Consider the following 25,598-nt stretch of genomic DNA (forward strand, 5'->3'; position numbering starts at 1 on the left):
TAAGCAGTTGTACTGAACTCACTAGGATAGTTCTGTGCAGAGACCTGACACCTTAACAATCCCTGGAGAGACTCCAGGGAAATATTGTGTGTATTGGGGGGGGGGCTGTCAGAAAACCCTCCAAAGTGCTTTCTTAAAATACAGCTAACCCCAAGTCAGCACCAGTAGTGGTCTTCCTTCCTATTCATGTAGTGGAATGGGCAGATTTAGTTTCATAGTAGGTAGCTTGCTTGGTTTGTATACTTAAGGCAAAGACGTTTTTTCCTTAAGAAAATAATATGTGCCCCAGTGCTGTAGAACAGAATTGCCCAGTCTTCGAAAATATAGGCCAGTGGTAAACTGCTTTGATTTCTTCAGTATGACAAAGGGGAGAAGACAGACTTTTGGAAATTATTATGGTCAATGACACTAGATAAAGCAACCATTCTTACTCCCATAGTTGAAGAAGAAAGGGAAAATTGTAATTTCCTGTAATTCAGTACTGTGCAGAGAAGATTCTGATCTTGGGGGGAATTCAGACGAAGAGTAAGATGATGTTCTCTGAATCATATTCAGCATATAAGAACTACTGTCTGTTCCCTGTGCAAGAATAACTTGGGAAAAGTCCTAACGCAGAGGTTTATAATAAAAAGGCAGAATCCATTACATTTGTGATGGCCCTTGAACTTTTCAAAGTGTACAAAAGTTCTGTGTCAATTCTATTTTTTTCTTCATTCAGGACTAATCCTGAAAAAAAGTGAAATGACAACCTTGAAAAAAGGATCTCTTGAGAATTAATCCCATTTCTCTTGAGAAACTGTGTCACAAATCCAAACTGTCATCCTATATCCTAAATTTTCCACTTCCTCTCCAAATCTCAGGTTAATCTAGATCCCTTGAATGATGTAGGGAGGCAGCAATCCTCATAGGGCAGAGGAAGACTGGTTCCCTTCAATTATCATGTTGGTCATTTCAAATAGGCAACTATTAGTATTCTTAGGTTTGTGTGGGTGACAGGTGGTAACTGCCACTTTCCATGGTCTTGGAAGGAAGGAAGGAAGGAAGGAAGGAAGGAAGGAAGGAAAAAGAAGGGAGGGAGGAAGGAAGGAAAAAGAAGGGAGGGAGGGAGGAAGGAAGGAAAAAGAAGGGAGGGAGGGAGGGAGGGAGGAAGGAAGGAAGGAAGGAAGAAAGGGAGGGAGGGAGGGAGGGAGGGAGGGAGGAAGGAAGGAAGGAAGGAAGGAAGGAAGGAAGGAAGGAAGGAAGGAAGGAAGGAAGGAAGGAAGGAAGGAAGGAAGGAAGGAAGGATGGATATTGTGGATCTTGGTCACTCAGTGAGATTCCAAAGAGTGCCAAGAGGTACTAATTCTGTGTTTCTGCATCTCTTAGTGGATCTGAGAAAGTACAGTTGAAATAGACACAAAGTTGGCACTGATGAAATGGCCCATAGGAGCAGGTTAGATGGTACACTCCCTTTGTGCCCAAAGGCATTCCAAGTGAGTGGGCTTTAATCTGAGATGAAAGCACCAGAGCCAGCCTTAGGCTAAGGGGGTGCCTGAATCATTCTGAAAATGTAAATCTTTGCACTGGCAGGAGGTGGCGCCATCAGTCAACATGGCCGAGGGGCATCATGTACCCTTGAGCTGGCCCTGGAAAATACCCCCTTGATTGGTTTGATGTGACAAATGCAAGTGGTTAGATCAAGATGGAGAGTTGTTAGGTCGGACTTGCTCATATACAGTATACTGAGTTTCATTTGCTTCAGGGGCACGTGCTTAGAAGCCTGAGAAAAACAAAGGTGCTACTTAATAGAAATAACAATTGAGTCATACTGATTTTCTGCTTACCTGCCTCAGTAAAAGACTAAGGTTGTAATCTTATACACAGTTTCTGTTTGGAGGTAAGGCCCACTGAATTTAACAGGACTTTCTTATTTAGAAACCTGCAGTACAGCTGTAGGCAGATGACTGTGGTAAAAAGTTAACAAGTTTACCTAAAGCAAAAGCCTGCATAGAATTTAATACTTTTGAATCATTACTAACAATTATGACGTGTGTCTTAACAATTCTTTGTTAATACAAGCAACACCTGGAGAGATTTCTGAGCAGATTCTTTTTGGTTTCTCTGTCTCTGAAGAAGCCCAGTCCCTTTGATTTAGCAAGGGTGGGCAGCACGCAGAAGCAGACTTTTGAGTATAAAGTTGACGTGAATGCAGAATCGTGACTCTAATGGGAACCTCCAGCCACATCACTGATATTCATTCAAACTGTGCTGACCTGTTTGATGCCTCTTTTGGTGTCCCTAGGGATAGACATCCTTACCAGGGCATCAGTGGTAGCATGCCAGTTGCTCATAATTGGCTCTGATCCTGCTCCAGTGTTCCACTGTGGTCCTTTCCAGTCATGGGGTGAACTTAGAGGTGATGAGACTAAATGGAGTAAATAAATCTCCCAGTACTCATTGAGACTAGCATCATCATAAGAAGTAGATTTGGAAGGGCAAATCAGTGGAGCTGGTGCTGCCCAGAAGCAGGATTAAGAATAAGGAAGGGCACCAGATCAGGACTGGAGTTCACCTTCTGCAATCTCCTCTGTGCTTGCCTCCTTCATACCTGGCTTAACAGCCCATCTGTGAGCCAAGTACCTTAGGAGTGCCTCTTCTCCTGCTTTCCCTGTGTGTGTCCCAAATACCTTGTTCCCTTGGACATAGAAAAGCATAATGGATATACTGTAAACAGCTGTGGAGGATATTCTTGGATACTCCAATTTTTTAAGAAACTGGCTCAATCCTAGGCCTAGGATTCTGTCTACACTGGGTCAGATGATCTCCCTTTCTTAGAACTTTAATTGGCAGCAACTTTTCTAAGATATTTTCCATTCTATTTTAGCAGGTCCTTTTAATCTGGAGAGGGTGGGGATTGAACTTGGGCCTGTCTTCGTACACAGTGGGTGTTCTGTCACAACCAGTAGAGTCCTGTCTCTTCTTTGATCTCACTGTAGTTTCAGTGGTAGCTGCAAAACAATTGTCGTTGGAGGAGTCCAAGAGTCTGAAAAAGCAGCTTTGGTAGCTGCATCGAAACAAAAAGAGTGGTTGTAAGAGCAGTAGTATGAGTGGTGAAAGGTCCTCTACATGGGCTCTTAGCATGCAGAAAGTACAGAAAGAAAAGTTGTCTCTTCCTTCTCCAAAGCCATTCAAGAGTGGACTGATTCTGCTTTATCTCATTTCAAAACAGCATTGTTTTAGAAGGGGGGCACCCACAAAGAAAATCTACCCAAGGATATGGGAATGGAGGGCATTTTTTTTTAATCCTGCAAGAGTTTTTTCTTTTCTTTTCTTAGTTAGATCTAGCCACCATAGTAGATGTTCAGTGAGAAAATCCTTTATATGTCTTTTGAAGGGTAACTCCAAAAAGCATGTGGGCCATTCTGCCTTTATTATCTGGAAGGGTATTCTCTGTATAGAAGTAGCACCCTGGATTTATCGGGGGCAGGGCAGCAGGTCCCTTGATGACATCCACAAACCCCATTTCCTCTTTTTCTCCCTTAAGCCGTATTTACAACGCAAAATGGCTAACGTCCCGCTTCTTCCCTGCTGTAATTCAAGTCTTGAGAAGCACAGAGTGGAACGGTAATAGAAGGTACATTTACTGGAAATACACTTTCTCTCGCTTTCTCCCAGGTGTTTTAAAACAAATAAAGCTCAAACTGTTGTTTCAATTTATTATTTCTCACTAGTCTCCTTTACGTGACCTAAGGAAGTGTTGGCAAAGTGTGAGAGCTCCGTAGCTACCTTTACTAATGAACTAAGAACAGTACACTTTATCTCTCGATTCCCGAAGAATCCGTCAGATTTGGGTAGCCAGAAGAAGAAACTAAAGGAAAAAGGCTACATGACAATAAAAACAATCAAGAGTCTGATACTTTTAAAAGTGATTTATTATAGCATAGGTTTTTGTAGAATACAGGGGAAAAAGACTTTCTTTCTTTAAAGCTCTTTTATTGAGAATCCCACAGCGAAACAGAGGCACGCGCGGGGGCATGAATGAGTCAGTGATTGATAACGGAAGATGAACTGCAGGAGTCACAATGTTGGGACTTGCAAGATCTCATATGTGTGGTCAGACAGATCTCCAGCAAAAGGAAAGTAAGGCACCCTTCTGCAACATGATGCCCTCTATCTCTGTTGAAACTGCAACTCCCAGAATTCTGTGCCACCATGGTTTTTGCAATCTCAGCATTTTTGTCAGAGTAGCAGGCATTTTGCCAATGTTGTTTACTGCATGGTATCTATATTTGAATAGTATTTTCCTCATTTATCATGTTTTAATCAGGAACTGGGTCTCATCTTATGAATGTACCATTTGGATTGCAAATGGCCCACATCACGCCCTTCACAATGGCATCAGTAACTCTCCTGATTGTAACTGTAGCCCTGCTTTGCCAACCTGTGTGAGAAGGAAATGGTCTATTTATCTGCTGTTATCCCACTCAGATTTGTGCATGGCAAGCTGATCTTGACCATTTCACCGGCGATCATTTGTTAAGGGGAGAGCCTAACTTCAGGAGAAGTGTTAAGTGGCTTGTCAGCAACCACCTACCAAAACTACTCCAACTCGTCTTAAAATGAAGAATAAATATGATTCAGATTTACATGTAATTAAAACGGATTAACACACAGTAAATAAGATGATATTCTTGATGTAGTTAAGAACTTTCCCCTTTTGTGACTTTAAAATTTTAATTTGGTGGCATCCTGGGGAGAAACGTTCACCCTGCTCCTGCTGTTTCTGGGAGCTGCATAAGTGGTCCTCTGATTTATATTGATACATACATTTAGTTGCCCTCTAAATTCTACAGATCATGAAGCTCTGTTCTCTCCTGACTATGCATGTTTTCCAGCAAGACTTCTGTATAGCAGGAATGATGATTCCATCCTTTACACATTATATGTAAATAAATCTTATTAATTTCAGCTTCAGGTCAGATACTGATTGAATGGTAGACAATTCAGACAGTATTGTAATGCATCAGATCAAGTCGCAGGCCTTTTTTCAAGTCCTGTCCCAAAGTGTGGAGAGTAGGCCATGTGGTTGGGTGAGTGGATATTTGCCCTTTTCTCGCAAAGACTTGCAGATACTGGTGACAAGGTCAGGCATGCTACATATTCTCAACACATGGGACTGGTCAGGACCAGGTTCAAGGCCGAAGGCTTGTTTTACTTTTATGTCTCCATCCACTACTATTACTAATATTTACGGCATGTTATAGACCTTTTCTCTTCCCACACTCAGAGTAATGGAGTGATGCATCAAACTCCCTTACCCTTTCCAACGGTAAGTAGCCATTTGGAGGCAAGAAACAGTTCCTTTTTTTCCTCTTTGGACAACAAATACATGGTACCACAATCTCTCTTCCTGCTGCTCTGAAGGCTTCAGCCAACAAAAGTGATTTGATGAAAGGTGTGCCTGGCTTTCATTGTGTTAGTTTATTTAAGCAGAAAAACAAAGGTATCAAATAAAAGCTTGTCTGGGGAACATTTCCCAAGACAAACACTACCGAAAGCTCCTGAGTTAATAATATATGCATTTATTTATTGTATTTATTTTACAGGATTTCTATGCCACCCCAATAGTAACACAGAGCTCTCCTGTCTTCTTGCATGGGAAAGATGCAGGGAAGCAAGCTGCACTCACACAGGTTTCTCTATAATGCTTCCTAAATTCCTTATTATTACATTTAAAGCGAATCCACACGAGATACTCATTTGTGTAATAGAAATGGCTACACGTACATACAGGGTTCTCTCCCCACTCCCCCAGCTTGAAAGGATTCATTCATCATGCTGAGCTGCAATTAGCTTTAACTATGATTTGCTTAATAAGCCAAAGTGGCTGAATTGACATGTAATTTTAAGCTAAAAACAAACATTGGACAGCCTTTTGATGGCTGAAGATCATACTTAATATTTTGATGGGGGAAAAAAACCCAATTGGGATAAGTATGCAAAGTGGGCAGAACTGTACCACATGCATGGATGATAGTATGATTTTCTGAGGATTTTTTAAGATTTGGGAGATGAGAAGGGCGTATTTCTTTGCTTTAAGCTTGTTTTTGATCTTATAATTTTATGCACAAAGCAATCACACATTTGTGTCATACAGTTTAGAGGCGTATAGTATTGATTACTGTTTGGCCTTGCTTTTATTTTTTTTCTATCCGTTCAATCATGTCTGATTCTCAGAGACTGCCTGGACAAGTCCCTGCAGTTTTCTTGGCAAGGTTTTTCAGAAGTGGTTTGCCCTTGCCTCCTTCCTAGGGCTGAAAGAAAGTGACTGGCGCAATGTCACCCAGCTGGCTTTGTGCCTAAGGCAGGACTAGAACTCACGGTCTCCTGGTTTCTAGCCTGATGCCTTAACCACTACACCTAACTGGCTCTTGCTTTTATAAACAGTATTAAAAATAGAGAATTTGGAACCAAGATGGAGACTTGAAGCCTACTTGGCTTAAGCGTCAGTAGATGCATAAAAGTTTACAGGTGCAGCTGTATAAGCTGTTTACTTGTTCAATAAGCAAGATCTTAAGAGAGATGCTCATTTAGGAGGAAAAATGATATAAATTGTTTATCAACATAGAAGACAGAGTGACTAATTGAATCAATAGAGACCAGATAGAACTCAGGACACTTCCATCAACAAAGGTCAAGCTGGAGCGGTGGATTGAAGAATCTTCTCAGGATGCAGTGGTGTTCACAGGCTTTTGTCAGAATGATGAAACCAGTGTTTGTGATGTCATGACAGAAGCACTATCCCTTTTGGGAGTGTGTGCAACATCATGTTGCATACAGAAGAGAGGTAGGGTTTGTATCGTAATGTTGCTGCTAATGTTAGTCTAAGCCTCTTTATCATCCTTCACTCCCCTGGTGAATGGTGCTGCCGGTATAAATTAGACCCAGGTATGGGATGCCTGAGAGAGACTGGCCAACCACCGGCCAGGGTTAGCATAATGGACAGTGCAGAGTCTTGACCAGTCAGAAGTGCCAGCATACCTTGAGCTCTGGACCAATCAAAAGTGAGAAGGCAAGACCACCAGAGCCTGAAAAAGTGTAAAAGCAACAACCCCAGAGCCTCAGACCCTGAAAGAACTCCGACTGCTGTTTTGGATCTTCTTCTTTTCACTGTGCTTACTTAGCATCGTAACTGTCTGTTGTCTGGTTGGACTAGTCGCCTAATTAAAGAAGCCAAGATCAACCGGGTAAAGATCTTGTATCTGCTTTAAGATTTATTTCTATTATAAGCTTCGTTTAGTTTTCTCTGTGATACTTTTGCTTTCTTGCTCATTTGATTGATTGAATAAATAACACATGCATCTATTTGGAATAGTGGTGGTTTGTTTCTGTTGTACAAATTGAGAATTACGTGTTGATACCGAGAATGGCTCTGGATTTTCAAGCATAGGTGCTAAAAAGAGGAAGTACAATGCGAGTGGTCTCCAAAAGATGAGATTGTCACTAGAGCACATTTCTGTTACCTGTTGTTACAGGAGTTAAAATCCCAGTTCTGCCAATACAGTACTGTATTCTATGAATACTTTCCCATCAGGAGGTAAGATTTCTTGTGTCCAGTGTTCTGAATGTAGTTAATTTCCAACCATACAACGGTCATGCAAATTTATAGAGTGAGAAATATTTAAAGCTGGGACAATCCATGGGTAACTGATCCTAGAAGCCCCCAGAGAGGGGTTAGTTCCAAAACTTGCCCAGTTTTTGGAATTTATGAAGACATCAAGAATTGTGGATTTTTTTGTGTGGGGCAGGTTGAACAAGTATTTAATATACAACATTATAAGGATAAATCTGCAGATTATTTGAGCTGTGTTGTTCACCAACATTTGAACTTTTCAACAAAGGGGCAAGGAAGAGGACTTTTGAACAATTTGGTCAAACTTCTTGTTTTTTATACAATTTTTCAGGTCACTTTCTTCTTTTAATGTAATGTTGTATTGTTAATACTGCACAGTAATATACTTTTTTCCCCCTTATTTTTGTTAGTTTTATATAATAACTTAAAAAAAAAAGAATGCCATGAAAGGCCTCCTAGATTATTTCATGAAATGGAAAAAATATCCATTATTGTTTTCACATTATAGGTAGTCCTTGCTTACTTACGGTAATTGGGATTGGGAACTCCATCCTAAGCACTGCAGTCGTAAGGAGCGATGTCACACGGCCACACCAACTTATGATGGCAGTTCTGGCAGTCCCATTTGCCATCATTAGGCAAATCCCACATGGTTGTGTCCTGCGGTCATGTGATCGCCATTTGTGATCTCCTCCCCATTGACTTTGCTTGTTGGAAGCCAGTAGTGAAGGTCACAAACAGCAATCCATGACCGTAGGACTCTGTGAATCATAACTGCAAGCCAGTTGCCAAGTGCCCGAATTGCAATCATGTGACCACAGGAACGTTGCAATGGCCACAACTATGAGGACCTGTCATAAGGCCCCCTCATTCAGCACTGTCATAACTTTGAACAGTCGCTGAATAAGTAGACATTAAGCGAGGACTACCTGTATGCTATATATTCAATAGTTCACAATAATTGTTATGAAGTTGTCGGCAAGTATTCTTTGTCCAATCAGTATGATGTCTGACATCAAATTGCAGAAAGGTGCTTCATTGGTACAGTACTGCTATTTCACTGATGGTTTCTTTCTTGCTGGATGATGCTGAGTTTCATATCTGCATGCTGTCTACATGGCGGGCAGTGTTAGCCTATAGATCCAGAATTCATCTCTTCCCATTTTCCCAGCAATTCTCTTAAACAGAAAGGGCTATATATAGATTTGCCAGAGAAGTTTATCAATAAATCCATGTACAACCTTTTCTTTCCCCTCATCCTTTGTTATCCTTTCTTTGAAGTTTCGCAGTTACATGCAGCTGTTTCTTTAATTTGATTATTGTATCTAGCACATGTTCAAATACTTATTATTTATTTCATTATACCTACTTTAATAGTTGCAAACATGCATGTGTAGTATTATGAATGTAGAAACCAGGAGATAAAATTCTACTTTTCAGTTACAGTTTAAAAGGTACAAGCATTTTCCATTGCAGGGATCTAAAGGCAATGAGCAGTGGTAAGATAATGTATTACAAGATAAGAAATCAGACAATAGAACCAAGTAGAGTTCTAAAAATGTCAGTTGTCTCCATGTTGTATAATTCAGGCCAACCTCAGCTGGGATGGGACTGATGACCCCCATCCTCCTAAATTTACCATTCTCAATCTTTTCTAGAACAGTGTTTCTTAAACTTTTTTCTCTCTGAACCCCTTCCCACTTTTAAAAATTATGGAGGACTCCAAAAGAGCTTTTATTTGTATGGGTTTTATTTATAAATATTTAGTATATTAAAAATTAAAATTGACACATTTGCTGCTGCTACCGCTTCTCACAATTGTTTGATAGGATATTAATATTGTATTATTTTTCAACATCGGCTGGCAAATAATTTTGATTTCATGGATCCCTGAGAGGGGTATTTAAGAAACACTGTTCTAGAGTGACCCAGGGTCAAAGTAACTCTACAGCCTCCTCTCTTCCAAATGTGTTGGGACTGCAATTCCCAAAATTTCCAGCCAGTATGACCACAAGTTAAAGTCCTAGCATATTTGGAGAGCACCAGACTAAAGAAAGCTGTCCTAATAAATATAGCAGGACTTGTTACTTATGCACATGCTTAACTGTCTTGCTGCATATAATTGACTATCACGAGTACCCAGATCAGTCTTCTCCAACATGGTGCTTTGGAGATGTGTTTGTTCATGAGAATTCTGGAAATTGAGCTCCAATACATATCAAGGCACCAGGTTAAACAACTGGTCTAAGATGAAGGAAAGCACTATGTTTTACACCAGAGTGAGTACCAAATACTGTAGCTCCAATGGAGGGCAGTGGGTTCTTATGGTGTGTTGATCAAGATTTAAAGCAAGAGCCTGACAGCATCCCACAGAAAACCTTCTTCTGGGTATAGATACTTTATGTAAGCATTTGTCCACCCATCCAAGAAACTACAGTATTCCTTTATGGCATCTTGTGATGTTGCCCTTTTGTTTTGCTATTTATGGTAGCTCTCTGTGGCTGGCCCATGAATGTAACATGTTAGCAGATGCTGTGGTAACCAGCTCTCATGTTTCTCCTTCACACAGCAACTGGCTTAGCTTATTAAAGATCAGTTGGCTTGGGGTATTTCAGATATTACTAGGATGGCCAGGAGTTTTCTTTTAGAGAACCCAGTCCTCTCTTTGAGAAACAGAGTACAAACCTCTGTTTAAAGAAAAAGAACTGTAAGAGCTGTGAGATGACTTGGCCACAGTTATAACCTAGACCAGTGTTTCTCAGTCTCAGCAACTTTAAGATGTGTGGACTTCAACTCCCAGAACTGAAGCATGCTGGCTAGGGAATTCTGGGAATTGAAGTTCACACATCTCAAAGTTGCTGAGGTTGAGAAACACTGACCTAGGCAGCAGACCAAGCAGGTAATCAGATTACCAGCTTATAGATGGTACCTTAATACCACTTCTATTTAAATTTATATCCACTTTTTGGGGGACCCTTGGGCTTGATTTAAACAATCCCATAGATAGCTGGAATGCAGCAACTTTCATTCACAATTACATCACTGTTGCTCCCATTGACAGGAGAACTGCAGCCATTAGAAGAGGTAGCTATAATGTTCCCAGCAACCTGAATATGTATCAGTACACCGAATAACTCCTAGTTGGTGGAATGTAGGCTGCAGTATGGTGGCCTGCCAAAACATCTCTAAATTAGAGAGTCTAGTCTGCAAAGAATAGCATACTTGTATTTTGGGTAAAAAAACTGGGCTTTGGTGACTAGTTTGTGTTCAGTCTGACAAGTGCTATCTTTACCATTAGCAGGAATGCTCCATGTGGCACAGGTGGTAACCTAAGCTAGACTTTCTCTATACTATTAAAAAGCATCATGTGAAAACCTTAATTGACCAAAACCATAATGGGTGGTAGAGGGAAAGGGAAGGAAATGAAAGTGCATGCATATAAAACTAAGAGGAAAGGGAAAGATTAATAAATCTGAATGAAAGTGGACTGATCTTGCATAGTGGAGTGGAGGAATACGTGCAGGGAAGTTAAGGTGTAGGTTTAATTATGAAAGGGCTAGGTGTGTATCAGAAAATATTAATTGATGCCACCTAGATAGTTTTGGGTATATATGAAAATCAGAATCCATATGTTGGTGATAATTCCATGATACGCTCCATTGAATGGTGATATTGGAATTTTAGGAAAAAAATGTACAACATTCTGAATGACCACAATCCAAGGAAAATAATTATTTTGTTAGATGACATGGATGGATAACTGGGACCAAGAAGAGAGAGTGCAGGAAAAAAAAAATGATTGGGCCATTTGGAGACTCCAGAATGAAAAAGAAAATTGACTGTTTGGAGAGTAGCTGCTTAGAAAAAAATCTGTTTCAAAAACATGGGTTAAGTTTATTTCATGCACACATATGACAAAGGAATGTATATAAATCTAAAGCATTATTGATTTCTTTATGGTGAAAGATTGAGTGAATTAGTGAAGGATACACAAGTAATGAGAGCTTTTAATTATTGGCAATTTTGGTGGTGTCAAGAGTGGATCTTGGGAAAAATGTCTATGGAAAAAAAATGAATGAAATGAGTGAAAATATAGAGTAACTGCAGGAAAAGACAGTAGGAGTCCCATATGAAAGTTTTAGAAAAAAGATGAATCTCCCAGCAGAAAGAATAGGAAGTGGTAATAAGGACAAATTGGAAAGAATTATATTACAAAGTGCCCCAAAGTGCATGAAATATGCTAATAGGAAATATGAAGATGATGCTTGGCAGAATTATGAAGCAGAAGAGGCAGTAGCAAAGTAAAGAATGTAGTCAAAGAGGAACAGTTAAGATTAAAGAGGCAGAAAAAATGTAGTGTGATTTTGATGGAAATAAACATTTTGTTCTGGAAGCAGGTGAATGATCCTCTAGCAGAGTGAATGGAATTAAAAATAAAATGATGAAATTACTTGGAATAAAATTAAAGTGAGGGAATGCAAGAAGGAATATTTGTATGGAAATGATAATAATATGTCAGAGACTGGAATTGAAATGACTGCTAAAAAGTTTCATTCTGGATGAAAAAGAAATCAAATGCTGTGAGAATTCTGAAAAATGCTAAGGCTGCAGGTGTACATGGCGTAACTGGACAAATGGTAATATACAGATGTTGTTTGTTTATGAAATGGGTAAGTTGTTTAACATGTGTGTTTAGACTGACAGTTGGAAGAATCTACTGTTGCCCATTACAAAGGGAAAGGGATCAACTGTAGGGAGATTAGTTTGTTACATGTGTCTGAGAAGGTGCCAGGCAGAATTCTGAGTGAAACTATACTAGAGGTGATAATGAGCAAAATTTGGCAAGTGAAGTGCCACTTTAAGCTGAATAAGGAATGTGCAGACCACATTTTTGCTTTTCAGTGAAAAATGTATGAATGTGAGAGTTTATTGTACACTCTTAATCGAAAGAAAGCACATTATTTATTTAATTTTTATCCCACCTTTATTTTTGGCCAATTCAAGGTGGCATAGGTACCGAATGCTCCCTCCTTCTATTTTCCCCACAACCACCACCTTGTGAGGTGGGCTGGGCTGACAGAGAGAGACTGGCCCCAAATCACCCAGCCAGTTTTCATGCCTAAGGGAGGCCTGGAATTCAAGGTCTCCTGCTTTCTAGTCCAGCACCTTAGCCACTCACCAAACTGGTTTTGTACTGATAAATAGGCTTGCATTATGGCATGTTTTACATGAATACGGAATTAAGATTGGTTGCACCCTAAGAAGAGTATAGGATGGCAGTAAAGTAAGTGTGAGAATAAACGAAATGCTTAGCAAATGGCTGAACAGGATGCAGGGAATAAGACAAGGATGGGTAACGTCCTTTTGGCTGTTTAATATATTTATGGATAGGGAATGTTTATGGAGTGCTGGGTTGAGGATGTAAATGTACGTATACTTGTGTTTGGAGACCTTTATTGTTCGTTGGGAACTCAAATGTTAAATAGGTTGTATGATGAAAGGAGTAAGGGTCTGAAAATCAATGTAACAAAGACTGAGGTAGTTGGGTATGACAGGAAATGAACGATGGCAAGTTATACATAAATTGTGGAAAGCTAGTGGAAATAGATGAATTTGTGCATGTTGATAGAATGTTTACCAAGGATGGGGCATCAGATGATAAAATTTTAAGATGTGAAAAAAATGGAAATGGTTATGTAAGAGTGTGGCTCTGACCACTTATGGAAGTCAGAGTTGGGCATATTAGGTGAAAATAAATAAGGGTAATGCAGTGAGAATGGGATACACAAGAACTGTGTGTAGCAATACAAGAACAGATAAGGTCATGAATGAATATAGACTGAATACAGAAATGAGTGCCAGTATGAAAGAAGTGGTTTGGTCATATGGGAGGAATAAATGAGAACTGAATCACAACATCACAAAAGAACTGCCTACCAGTCTCCAACCTTCCCTTTTTGGGGAAGGTTGTTGAGAAGATGGTAGGTCTGCAGCTGATGAGAACCCTGGAGGAAATGGATTATCTAGATCCCTTTCAGTTGGGTTTCAGGTCAAGATTTAGTATTGAGACAGCCTTGGTTGCACTTGTCGATGACCTGTGGCAGAGCCGGGATGGCGGTGGTGCATTCATCCTGGTGCTCCTTGATCTTTCAGCAGCTTTTGATACTGTTGACCACAGTATCTTTCTGAGCTGGGTCTGTGGGTTGGGAATTGGGGACACTCTTTTAGGGTGGTTCTCTTCCTTCTCCAGGGCCAGGTCCAGTTGCTGGTTGAGGGGGGGAGAGATCACTCCCTAGGCCCTTCTGGTGTAGGGTGCTGCAGGGTTCTATGCTCTGTCCCCTCCTTTTCAACATCTACATGCAACCACTGGGTGAGGTCATCCACTGGTTTGGGATTCAGTATCATCAGTATGCTGATGATACCCAATTATATCTTTTGGGGCCAGCCAAGTGAGGCTGTCAAGGTTCTATTCCAGTGCCTGGAGGCTGTGCAGGTTTGGATGGGGAGGAACCACCTCTGACTCAATACTACCAAGACTGAGTGGCTGTGGGTGTTTGGGCCACTCAGATCTGGGGATATTCTACCTCTGACCTTGCATGGAGTAGCACTTCCCCTTCAGGGTTGGTATGCAATCTGGGGGTCTTCCTGGACTTGCAGCTGGTATCAGCTGTGGCCAGGAACACCTCTGCACTGTTGGGGTTGTGAAATGTTATTACAAAAACCATGAGGAGGAGAGAGGATTCATTTCTACCTCTGAAGAGCCATGAGGAGAACATTAACATTCTATCAACATGCACAAATTCATCTATTTCAACCAAGCCTGTCTCACACGAGCACAAAGGGAGGGGTGGCTTCGCTGCGACCTAGCTTTGCTGCTTTGTGTGAGACAGGCTTGGTTGAAACCCCATATTTTCCAACATGCACAACTGCATCTGGTGCGCCAGTTGCACCCTTTCCTAGATGGGGGGGTGGGGCTTCAGTCAGTCACACGCATCCTAGTCACTCACAGCTTGATGACTGCAATGTGCTGTACAGGGCACTGCCCTTGAAGACCACCTGGAAGCTTCAAGTGGTCCAGAATGTGGCAGCATGAGCAGTAATTGGCATATCTCGATATGCCCATGTAACACCCCTGCTTTGCAAGCTGCACTGGTTGCTGATTTGTTTCTGGGCGAGATTCAAATTGCTGGTTGTCACCTATACAGACCTACATGGCATACAGCCTGGTTACTTGAGGGACTGCCTGTCCCCCATAACGTCTGTCTGGCTGATTCTACCCTGCAGGGGTGGTGCGCTCTAGGTTCCTTTGACTGAACAATGTCATGTATCAGGACCCCAGAAGTGTGCTTTCTCTGTAGCAGTGCCTACCCTCTGGAACAAGATTCCCCCCAAGATCCAGATGGCCCCCAGTCTGCTGTTGTTTAGAAGAGCTGTAAAGACCTGGCTCTTCACCCAGGCTTTTGATGAGGGAGAGTGAGACCCTCGCTTCATCGTACTTGCAGTCTTTTATCTTTAACTTTTATGTTTTATTGATTTGATAATTTTTTTTTATTGTTGTGAGCTGCCCAGAGTCATTGAGAGTCGGCGGCATACAAGTTTAATAAATTATTATTTAAAATAAATACATGAAGAATGACTAGGTTAAGAGGAAGGGGAAGATGGAAAAAGTTGTGGTTATACAGAGTTGTAGAGTTCCTGAAAAAGAGAGAGATGAAAAGTTTAAAGAACAAAATGCAATGCATGAAGCGGTTGTTTCCTTAAAAGTTTTTGTATACCTCATAATGTGGCTAACCCTCAAAGGGAATAGAATATTGGATATGTATGTATGTACGTATAATGCTCCCCTTTCCATCCACTAAAGAAAAGTCACTATTGGTGTGCTCTTGCTGCTATTGAGAGTGGAAATGCTGCCATAATGAATTCTTTTGCTGGAGGAAAAGGGGAAGCTAAATTGCCTGAGAACACAGAAGAGGGGACTTGGGACCAATGGCAGTCTGTCCAGATGGCTACCAAGGGCCGTAAGGTACCCATTCTATCCTTTACTGACACAGAGAAGTGTTCTAACATTACTGGGGCTACCTGACTGCTACAAAGGTTGGATCTGCAACCAGGTGTACAATCTCTGCTTATGTGTTCTGGCACTTTACATGGTCTGAAAGCACATCTGTCTGCAGTGAACTGGGTAACCATTAGGGCTACTATATCTGGGCTGCAAATATCTGAATGATCACTGGATAGCAACAAAGAATTAGAATATCCTGTATCTTTTTGATACCAGCTAATGGTCATCTGGATTTTTGCTGCATAATATGTTAACTCTACAACCACAGTTTGTGGCAACCTATTTGTTTAAAAACTGCCCATCCTGGTACTAAGCAAAGAACTGCAGATTGCCCCGCTGGGTTGCTGCAAAAATAAAACAGGAAAATCTTCATGTTCACCAGTCAAGGTCCATGATAACAGGACAGACCCATCCACTGTAGGTTGCAATTCCTGGTTTATGGCTTAATATGTTTTGTGAACTCATCAATAATTATTTATTTAACAAATCATAATCATGGTGTAGCAGGCTATGTGCACCAGGTTGTAGAGTCCAGATTTGTAAAAACCCATTATGCGACAGTACGTTAGCCTTGGTTTTTAAAGTCTATCTAGAAATACTTGGTCTCATAGATAATTTCTATGATTGATGAACTTGAGACTCTGATTTATTTTATGAGGAGTCAAAACACAACTAATGTGTGCTGGTTATTCTGGATTAATTACAACATGTTCTAGAGATGCCTCTTTCCCCCTTTGCAGGTCTTCTGTGAACACAGGATTGATGACAAGCGGAAATTTAATCAACAATATTTTCTCCGGCATTCAAGGCAACAAGAAAAGTTTCACCTGCTGATTTTCTGGCTGTCAAAGGGCAGGAGTCCAGCTGCCAGGGAAAAAAAAGCGAACAATGCTAGCCTTCACTACGTTCTTAGATAAAACATTACAAAACCTCCTCTTTTTTCCCTTTTATTAATCATTCCACTGGCCGGCTAATATTTTCTGGGTTTTGCCTGACTCAAATGTACAACATTAATTCTGAGTTGACAAAGTTTATATTTTTATTAAATCAATGATAAGTTACAAAGGAGGAAAAATATAGAATTATATGTACAGCATTTCCAAAGATAAGCCAAAGGGGATTATGGGGTAGGAGGGAAATTCCTCAGAGCCGCAAGAAAAGATGAGAGCTTTTTGCCAGCAAATGATAGAGGGAAATTAGAGAGATTTGTACCAGCCAGGGTACAATGCCAAATGGACAACTGGTTGGATTGATTTATAAGAACAGCCCTCCCCCCTTTTTTTTCTTTTTTGCTCCAACCCTTCCCTTTCTTGTGAAATCAAAATTCTGGGATGTATGTTGATTTACACCATCTGAGAATTTTATCTCATGAGCTCAATGAACCTACAGCATTTCTTCATTCTTTGACTGCAACCCTTTAATCACCATACAGTCACTGACCATACAAGCATGGTGGCCTCTCCATGCCATCCACTAAATATATTTGCAATGCTGGGGGAATGAAACAATCTGTCAGCAAAAGATGCCACTGCCTTGCAAAGCTCCACATCTACAGATATCCCTAAACCCAATTATCTTGAAACAATTCTTTTCAGTCTGGTTAACTTATTTTCCAGACACCTTTGGCATCGTACCCAATTGTGCGAGCTCAACATAACCAGGGCTGTGTGAAACCTGTGATTCCTGAAGGAATCCAGCAAAAAGCACAGGATGTGCTGCTTGGAAACAGACTAGCATTTATTTAGAAAAAGGCAGGTTGATTTTCTTGCTTCTCCCATGAATTGTAAATCTGGTACAATGCAAACAAACAAAAACATTCCTCTCCCAAAATTACCATGCACAAAGGAGATATATATGCATAGTTGCATAATCTATACAGATCAGATATGAACTTTTTATGGCACAGGATGTGGTTGAGTGCATGCAGAATTTTAACATTTTGTTCTGTTTTACTTGAATGCAGACACTACACACAGCCCTGGGCTAAACCTTTACTTATGATGAGCCAGTTGGTTCAACAGGAGAGGCAGAGCAAAAGGCAAGTTCAGTTTCTTTTTCAGCCAGTTTTCCTCTGATTCACTGAACAAGCACATTCCATTCAATACCTTATAAAGATAACAGTTTGCTATTAACATTGTAGTATTTGAATAAAGAAATACAACATGCCAACTTGAGTCAGCAATCTGACTCACTTTGGAGAAGCTATACTGTCTATAACCAGTTAGGAACTTGGTTGTAAGATCCTTGGCTGTAAGGTACATTTACATTGCAAACCTGTAGCTGTTTACTCAGGAGTAAGCTACACTGAATTCCTGCTAGACAGGACCTCAATTTATTGAGATAATCACCAAATGTAGCAATGTGAGTTGGATGCCTCTGAGATGACAGTTTGTCTAGATAGAAGGGTCAGGATCAGTCACAATTACTGTCTCTTCACTCACATGAATTTATTTGCATTGACAAGTGCCCTCACAATAACAATAGATAAGGGGAAGTGTGGATAACGGGATAATAATTTTTTGGAGCATGTACTCATTCTTTAAGGCTGCATGATATAATCCCTGTCATCTCCAGGTAGAGCTGGGAACCTCTATCTGGTACCTGGAGAGCCACTATCAGCTAGCACAGGAGATAACACTGAACCAGAGATGCTGGTAGTTTGACTTGCTATTAGGTGGCAGTTTCCTATGTTCACAGGGAGTAAACCTCACTCAACAATGGGTTTTATTTCTGAGTAAGCATGCTTAGAGCTGCACTATAAGGGATTGGAACAGTATTAGTAAGCATTCACTGGAGACAACATCCCATGAGAGTAAGATAAATTCAAAGATGCATTCATGGCATGATAGATATTGTATGACCTGCTAAGAAGAGATTTCCTGAGGTATCTGCCATAAAAAAGACATGGGATAGGTGTCATCCACTGAGACTAAGTAGAATTGGCAGCCAGTGCTGGAAATTCAAATTTAGTAATATACTACACTATCTGATTAGCCTTTGCCCAGGTTTTCAGCAGGGAAGCCAGATATATGCCAATGGTTGCTATGCAACTCCCTGTCAACAAGAGAGGGCCTCTGGTAAAAGTTATTCCTTTCAATCTCTTTTTATTCTAGCCATCTTTTAGGGGGAAGCAAAAATTCAGAACCCTGCGTGTTTGTCACAAACAGCCATGATTTCTTTTAAAAATTTTCTTATATAGTTAGAATGAGACACATGAGCAGCTTCATATCAAGAGAGACATGTTTAGGACAGAGAACCAAAAAGTTTGCTTCTTGGTATGTTCCGTCATATTTAAATCCTATATGCCTTCTACTTGTTTATCAGTCAGATGTTTTTCCATTTTTTTCCTTGAAATCAACCACCCACGAGATATAGCAGTGGCACAGCATATTCTCTATCATTCCCATTGGTCTAATAAGCTTCATCTACTCCCACAACTGAGATAAGACCTTTCCCAAGACCTCCAGTGCCTTCAATATAGAATACAGAATATGTGCACGATTCAAATATTCCCTAAGTAAACTGGTTTCCTAACAACCCAAGAGGAAATCAGATGGGGAGAGAAGCTGTTTCCAGAAGATCAGATGGGTTTATGGAAGGTAAAAAATAACAACACTTTGAGTGTGGAGCAGTAATTGTTCAACAGAGGTGAAACTGTAAGTTTAGATGGTCTTATTCACTACAGATTTCTCAGCTAGGATCAAGTAGGAACTATGGAGAAGAACCAGTTCTCTGTCTTGACTCTTGGTCAGCACTGCTCTCAACAGCTGCCGAGGTTATATTCTCTCTCATCTCCTTACTTTCCTATACAATTGGTTTGCCTCTCACATCATACTTAGTCTTCCCCCATGTAATCTCATTTTGGTGTGGCCTGATGTTGATGCCATCTCATGAAGCATGTGAGGGTCCCCCAAATTTTCCCCTCCCTGCCCCGCAGCCCACCTTCCTGCTTCAGTATGGGGAGAACTTCTGTCTCTCACCCTTCTTGCTTGCATTGGCTGTGGAGATCTTGGTCGTGTAGGTGGCAAGGTTGCCATTGTGCCCCGTGGCTGAGGAAGGGGGCAGTGTCAAGAAGGGAATGGGTTTCAAGCCGATGAAGTTGGAGAGGGAGATGGCATAGGGGGGACCAAGCAAGGCTGGGGGAGGTGCGGCCACTGCTGTCAGCGCTGGGGCTGGCGAAGGGGTGAGGGGCTGGGAGAAAGTCATGCCGAGGTCAACGGGGGGCGTCTGGGAGGTAGATTTGGCCGTCTCTAAACTGAAGAACAAGAAGGGAGAAAGAATGAGACCTGTGCATGCATGCCCATTTACATATACAAACGCAGACATCTGTGAACATATACTTGGAAGTATATGTACCAATGTGTGCTGGAACAAGCTTGCACACAGCATAATATGCATAGGTATGGGTTAATATGTATAGTTTGCTTAATACATATATAACAGTATGGTTATGGATATGGATATGCATTCACGGAAAGACGTGTTTTTACTGGCATGCATAATGACATGTGCAACAGAACAGGTACACACAGAGACTGGAATAGTGAACAAGGTGCTCTGAAGCATTTCAGCATCCAGATAAGATATTTTTCTCCAGAATCCCCCTAGGACTATGATCATACATTTGTTGTAAGGAACCCTTACTATGACAAAAAGGGCTTACTTCCTCAATCAATGTTCAGAGCTGGATATGTCAAGGAAGTTATCCATTCCAAGGTATTTCAGGCACTTATGTGACTTGGGCCCATGACCAATGGCTTGAGTCAATATCTGAATTTCACACCCTGAAACCATTTTATCCGTCCAGGCTGAAGGCGGGGGGTGGGGGCAGTGGTGATAAAATTCATCTTAGTTTAGCTTTTTGAATATGTAAATGCATTAGAATATGAAATGAGTTCTGGAGTGATTTCCCCAGGAAAACTGACTGTGTAAACAGGAAAATGCATTCTTCAATAAGTAGGCCATGATTTTCCAACCTGTGCCCCTAGTGGCCATAATGCACAAAAAGAGAGTAACGGTAATTTCCTGCTCCAAATCTTGAAGCATCTCAAGTGCCAGATTATAATACACCATGACAAATTTCCTTTCATATATTCCACTCAAGTATCATTATCTCGTGGATAAAAGGCAGTTATTCCATACTGAAAACAAGAGCACTTCCTGAGCAGAACTGAGGGCTGCATCTGTGCCTGCGTTTGCAGCTGCAAGGGGAATCTGACAGAGACGCAGAGGCAGAACTGCCCAAAACACTGTTGTTAATGCTAATAGTCTCATGTTGGCTCATGAGAAACTCAAAGATTGGATGCTGTCATCTAGGCTGGAGAGACAGCATGCGAAAGTAGTGACAGTGGGGGGAGTGCTGCAGGGTGTTACCTTTTAACATTCCTGTTTGCTAAATAAAAGGCAGGATGGTTGCAAACTAACAATTCACCCACCAATGCAAAGGGTCGCCATGTGATTCCCACAAAACTATCCATCTAAAAGCCCTAGGGCTTGGACACAGCAGGAAGGAGCCACACCAATACCTGCATATATACTGTATGTAAAAATGAGGGTTCCTCCCTGCCTCATCTCCCCCAGTGGCTGTACTGGCTCTTACCAGGCTGTGATGAGGTACTGAGCCAAAGTGATGCTGACTGGTGTGCCTGTGATGGTCACATGACGTTCGGCAGAACCCTCTGTCTGGTTCCCGATCTTGATGTGTGCTCCGGACATTTGCCGAATCTCACTGATCTTGCTCCCCTGGCGGCCAATGATGCAGCCAATGAGCTAAGGAGGACAAAGAAGGATCAACCTTGGGAGGGGAAGGGTATGAGGAACTTCACCCCCTAAGAAAACAGCTGAACTAGGATGCATGGAAAACAGTGAATCATTATGCAATACATTTCTTGCAGTGAGAAAGAGGACTCTCAGTGCCTGACCTACAGTAGTATTTACCTTTGCACCAGAAACCACCAAGATTCAAATAAATACAGAAATGCCTTATTTACTTATGGAATTGATAGGCCATCCCAATCTGTCATAACTTAGGGTGATACAGCAATAAAACCAAAGAAACACATTGTCAAAAAGAAAATAAAAAGTGGGAAAACAGACATTCAACAGACCAAAACATCATAAAGGGACCTATCATCCACTCTAACCCAGGGCCTGAGGGTAGAGTCAGGTTTTACAGGCTTGTTTAAATAAGGCCAGGGTGGAGCCATACAAGTCTTGGAGGAAATTGTGTTCTAGAGGGCAGTTGCATTACAGAGAAGGCTTGCTTCTGGGTCCAACCAGGTGACATTATTTAATTGATGAGAACCTGGAGTATGGGCAAAAGCTACTGGAGATAGGAGGTCCCTCAGATAACCTGGTCCGAGGCCACGAAGGGCTTCACAGATGATAACCAGCACCCCAAGCTGCACCTGGAAGCCTACCAGCACTCAGTGCAGCTCATGGAGAAGGATGTTACAGGGGCATGCCATGGTACCCCAAACTACCCATGCTGCTGCATTCTAGACCAGCTGCCAAGCAGCCTTCAAGAGCAACTCCATGTACAATGCATTACAAGAGTCCAAATGCAAGGTGACCAAAACTTGAGTGACTGTCTTAAGGCCTCCCAGCCTAAGTATGGGCACAAGTGGCACAATAGATAAATTTGTGCAAAGGTTTTTCTGTCTACAACTGCCAGCTGCTACAAGAGCTACAAGTCCAAGAAGACCCCCAAATTGTGTACCAGTCCTGAAGAAGGGAGTACAATCCTATTCAGGAACAAAAATGGAACCATTCCAGACTCAGGAGGTGCAAACATCCACAGCCACTCAGTCTGGTCAGAGTTGAGCCTAAGCCTGTCCTTCCCCATCCAGGACCATATAACCTCCAGACACTGGGGCTAGACATTGACAATATCACCTGGACAGCCACAGGCCAAAACGCATAACTGGGTATCATCAGAATACTGATGATACTGGACCCCAAACTGACGGATCACCTCACCCAGGGGCCTCATGCAGATGTTAAACAGGAGGGGTGAGAACATCAAACCTTAAGCCATCCCACTTAAGAGGGGATTCTGGCTCAATCTTTCCCTCCTTGTCAACACTGACTGAACCCAGCCACAGAGAAAGGAAAACCACCGCAAGAACACTTTACCCCCATCTCTTAATCCCTGCAGGTGGTCCAGAAGGATACCATGATTGATGGTATCGAAAGCTGTCAAGAGATTAGGTAGAACCAAAGATTACAGCACCTTTGTCCTGGCTCCACCAAAGTTATCAACAAGTGCCAATACCATCTTGATACTACGCCTTGGTCTGAAACCAGACTGAAATGGGTCAAGACAACCTGAATCTTCCAGGGGCCTCTGAAGCTGCAACCTGACCACCTACTCAACAACCTTCCCTAGAAAGGGAAGGTTGGAGACTGGATGAAAATTGCCTAGGACAGTTGGGTCCAGTGAAGGCTTTTTGAGGAGAGGGCATATGTTTAAGGCAGGAAGCACCACCATTCCCTCAAAGAAACAGATACCACCACACTGACCAATGGCACACTACTGGGTGGCCTTTACCAGCTAGGAGGGGCATGGATCTAGTACAGAAGTGCTCAGGTTGATCAGCCCAAGGAGCCTGTCCTTTTCTGGGAGTCACAGGTTCAAACTCAGATGTTATTAAAAGGACAGGATCAATCCTGTTTGCAGCTGGGTGGGTCCCCAGGGGTGTGCTGTTTTAAGCTATTTAGCTGCAAATGTTTTTTGTACTGAACCACATTCTATTAGACAAGCTACTGAATGGGAAGGGGAAAAAATAACTAAGTCATGTAGTTCAGGTTTCTACCAGACTGTGGCAGGAACTGACCTACAATAATAAAACAGTGCAGCCTGTTTTGTAAGACTTTTTCTTTAAACAAAACCTTCCATCGTTCTTATTCTTTTGCATGTAAAATTGGGGAGCTATGTAAAGGTCAATGTTGCTTACTACCCACATGCTTCCTGCCTTCAAAAATGGCTGAACAAAGTCTTCAGTTTCCCCAGCAATATCTGCTGACATCTGCAAAGCAGGCCTGCAGCTGGGTTGGCTGTGTGGGTGAGCAACTGGCACATTCCTCTTTTAGCCTGATATTCTGGCCTTTGCTCCCAAAGATGGAATGAGCGTAAAGCTTCTGAAGTTGTGGAGAAATGGGTCTGAAATACACTTTTTCTACCACTGTTGTTCCTCTCTTTAGAAGACTTTCCTGTATGATTATTGTGCTTTGTCCACTACTGTTAGTCCTTTGAGGTAGGCCAGGTCAGGTAATAGGTCCCACAAGGATTCCAGAAATGCTACTTTACTGTTGTAGGGTATAATAACAGAATCACAAAAGTCTGTCAGAGTTTTTCTCTGCCCCCTCTTATATTAAGCAGAATCAAGGTGGGACTATTTTGAGATTTTTTCTCATGCTTTCCACTTTCTCAGGACTGAGTTGCTGTTTCACTTCCCTTAACAGTTCCTCCCTTCCAAAGTCATCTCTACATTCCTTTACGACTGCAGCGACAGCTGAACCGTGTGATGAAGGGGGAAAGTAAATTGCTTATCAAACTCAAATAACTGTTGATGCAAAACAATCTTTATTTCCTTTAATGCCTGAAGATTCAATTATTCCCAGGTAATTCCTTTACTACTATTAAGTTACATGTTTCCATGCCAGGCTGCGATTAAAGACACAGCAGCAGAGTCAGTATAAAATTCAAATTGTGGTTGTGAACCCTCCTCCCAGAGTTTGCCAGCTACGTTGAGAGAGACTGAATTATTCTTTAAAACATTTCCCTTAGGTATGGTGATCAAGCTTGGACTTTTAAGCATTACTAAGCTTATGAATTGGCTTTCCACCTGCTTCTTTTTCTTAACAGAGTTGTCAACAACATTGTGTTCTTTAGGTTTAGTCCTGGGGCAGAGATAGCTCTGGTCACTCAAGTCAATGATCTTTGGGGAATGCACCCCTTCTAGTCCTATTAGACCTCTCAGTGGCCTTTGAGATCATTGATCAGGGTATCCTTCTAGACCGTTTGTGAGGGATAAGGTTCAGGGGCACCGCTTCACAGTGGTTCCGCTTGGTGGTTATAGATGAGGAGAGTCAGCCCAGTGGCTGCTCTCTTGTGAGATACCAGGGGGCTTGTTTTTCTTCCCCTCCCCCTCCCCCATTTTTTTGTCATCTACTGTATATGAAAGTCCTCTGTACATTACTACCCTGGGCTATGCTGGAGATGCTGTTGAAGTCTTGTCCTCATATCTGAAGGCTGTCAGGGTGTGGATGGGACAGAGCAGGCTGGAGCTGAATCCAAGCAAGGTAGAGCTGTTGTTTGTGCATCAAGGCTCTCTGCCAGCCCAAGGGTTGTCTCTTGGCAGGAATTACTACTCCCGAAGGAGTGGGGGTCCGTAACCTGGGGGTCCTTCTGGGTTCACATCATATGGCAACTGAGTTGGCTGAAGCTGTGACTGGGGGATTTTTGCCCAGCTTTGGCTGACGTGCTGTTTGTAACCCTATCTGAAGCAGGATTTTGCCAGAAGAACTAATGTTCTTATCAATGCTCATCAGGACTACTGTAATGAACCATATGTAAGTCTGTCTTTGAAGACCACCCAGAAGCTGCAATTGGTAAAAATGAAATAGTCCATTTGCCAATAAGCATTCTATGTTGACAGCATATTATCCCCATATTCTGGGCCCTGCATTGGCTCCCAACAACTCTGAACAAAACTAATTTCTTAAAATAGGTACATTAAATGTTTAAGGGGCTTGAAAAACCTATTTTATCTTAAAACAAACAAGCCACACCCTGCCAATGTTTAAAAAAATGTCTGGAATTTTCAGGTCTGCCCATTCTTATGAAATTACTGTATCCAGCCACACCTTTTGCAACCCATGAAGGCTAAAAATAATTGTCTGGAATAAAAAAGTTGCCTTTTT

General features: G+C 41.7%; 1 protein-coding gene across 5 annotated transcripts in view; it reads right to left on the reverse strand.

Annotated features, from left to right (window-relative positions):
* Positions 1-3,903: 3,903 nt before the first annotated feature.
* PCBP4 (poly(rC) binding protein 4) overlaps positions 3,904-25,598 on the reverse strand; it is a 54,374-nt gene continuing 32,679 nt past the window's right edge. For 4 of the 5 annotated variants that reach the window (XM_025165221.2, XM_007425890.4, XM_025165219.2 and 1 more), the window contains 2 exons: positions 21,274-21,443; positions 16,689-19,929 (listed from right to left, as the gene is read on the reverse strand). In XM_025165221.2, coding sequence (XP_025020989.1) covers positions 19,626-19,929; positions 21,274-21,443 — 474 coding nt within the window. In that variant the 3' untranslated portion in view covers positions 16,689-19,625. Of the gene's footprint in view, positions 15,308-16,688; positions 19,930-21,273; positions 21,444-25,598 lie in introns of those variants that run through there. The other variant, XM_088134033.1, reaches the window with a different exon arrangement.

The sequence above is a fragment of the Python bivittatus genome, unplaced genomic scaffold (assembly GCF_059951505.1).
Source record: "Python bivittatus isolate LINGU-HERP-01145 unplaced genomic scaffold, Pbiv_v1 ctg000080_np1212, whole genome shotgun sequence".
NCBI classification, from domain to species: domain Eukaryota; kingdom Metazoa; phylum Chordata; class Lepidosauria; order Squamata; family Pythonidae; genus Python; species Python bivittatus.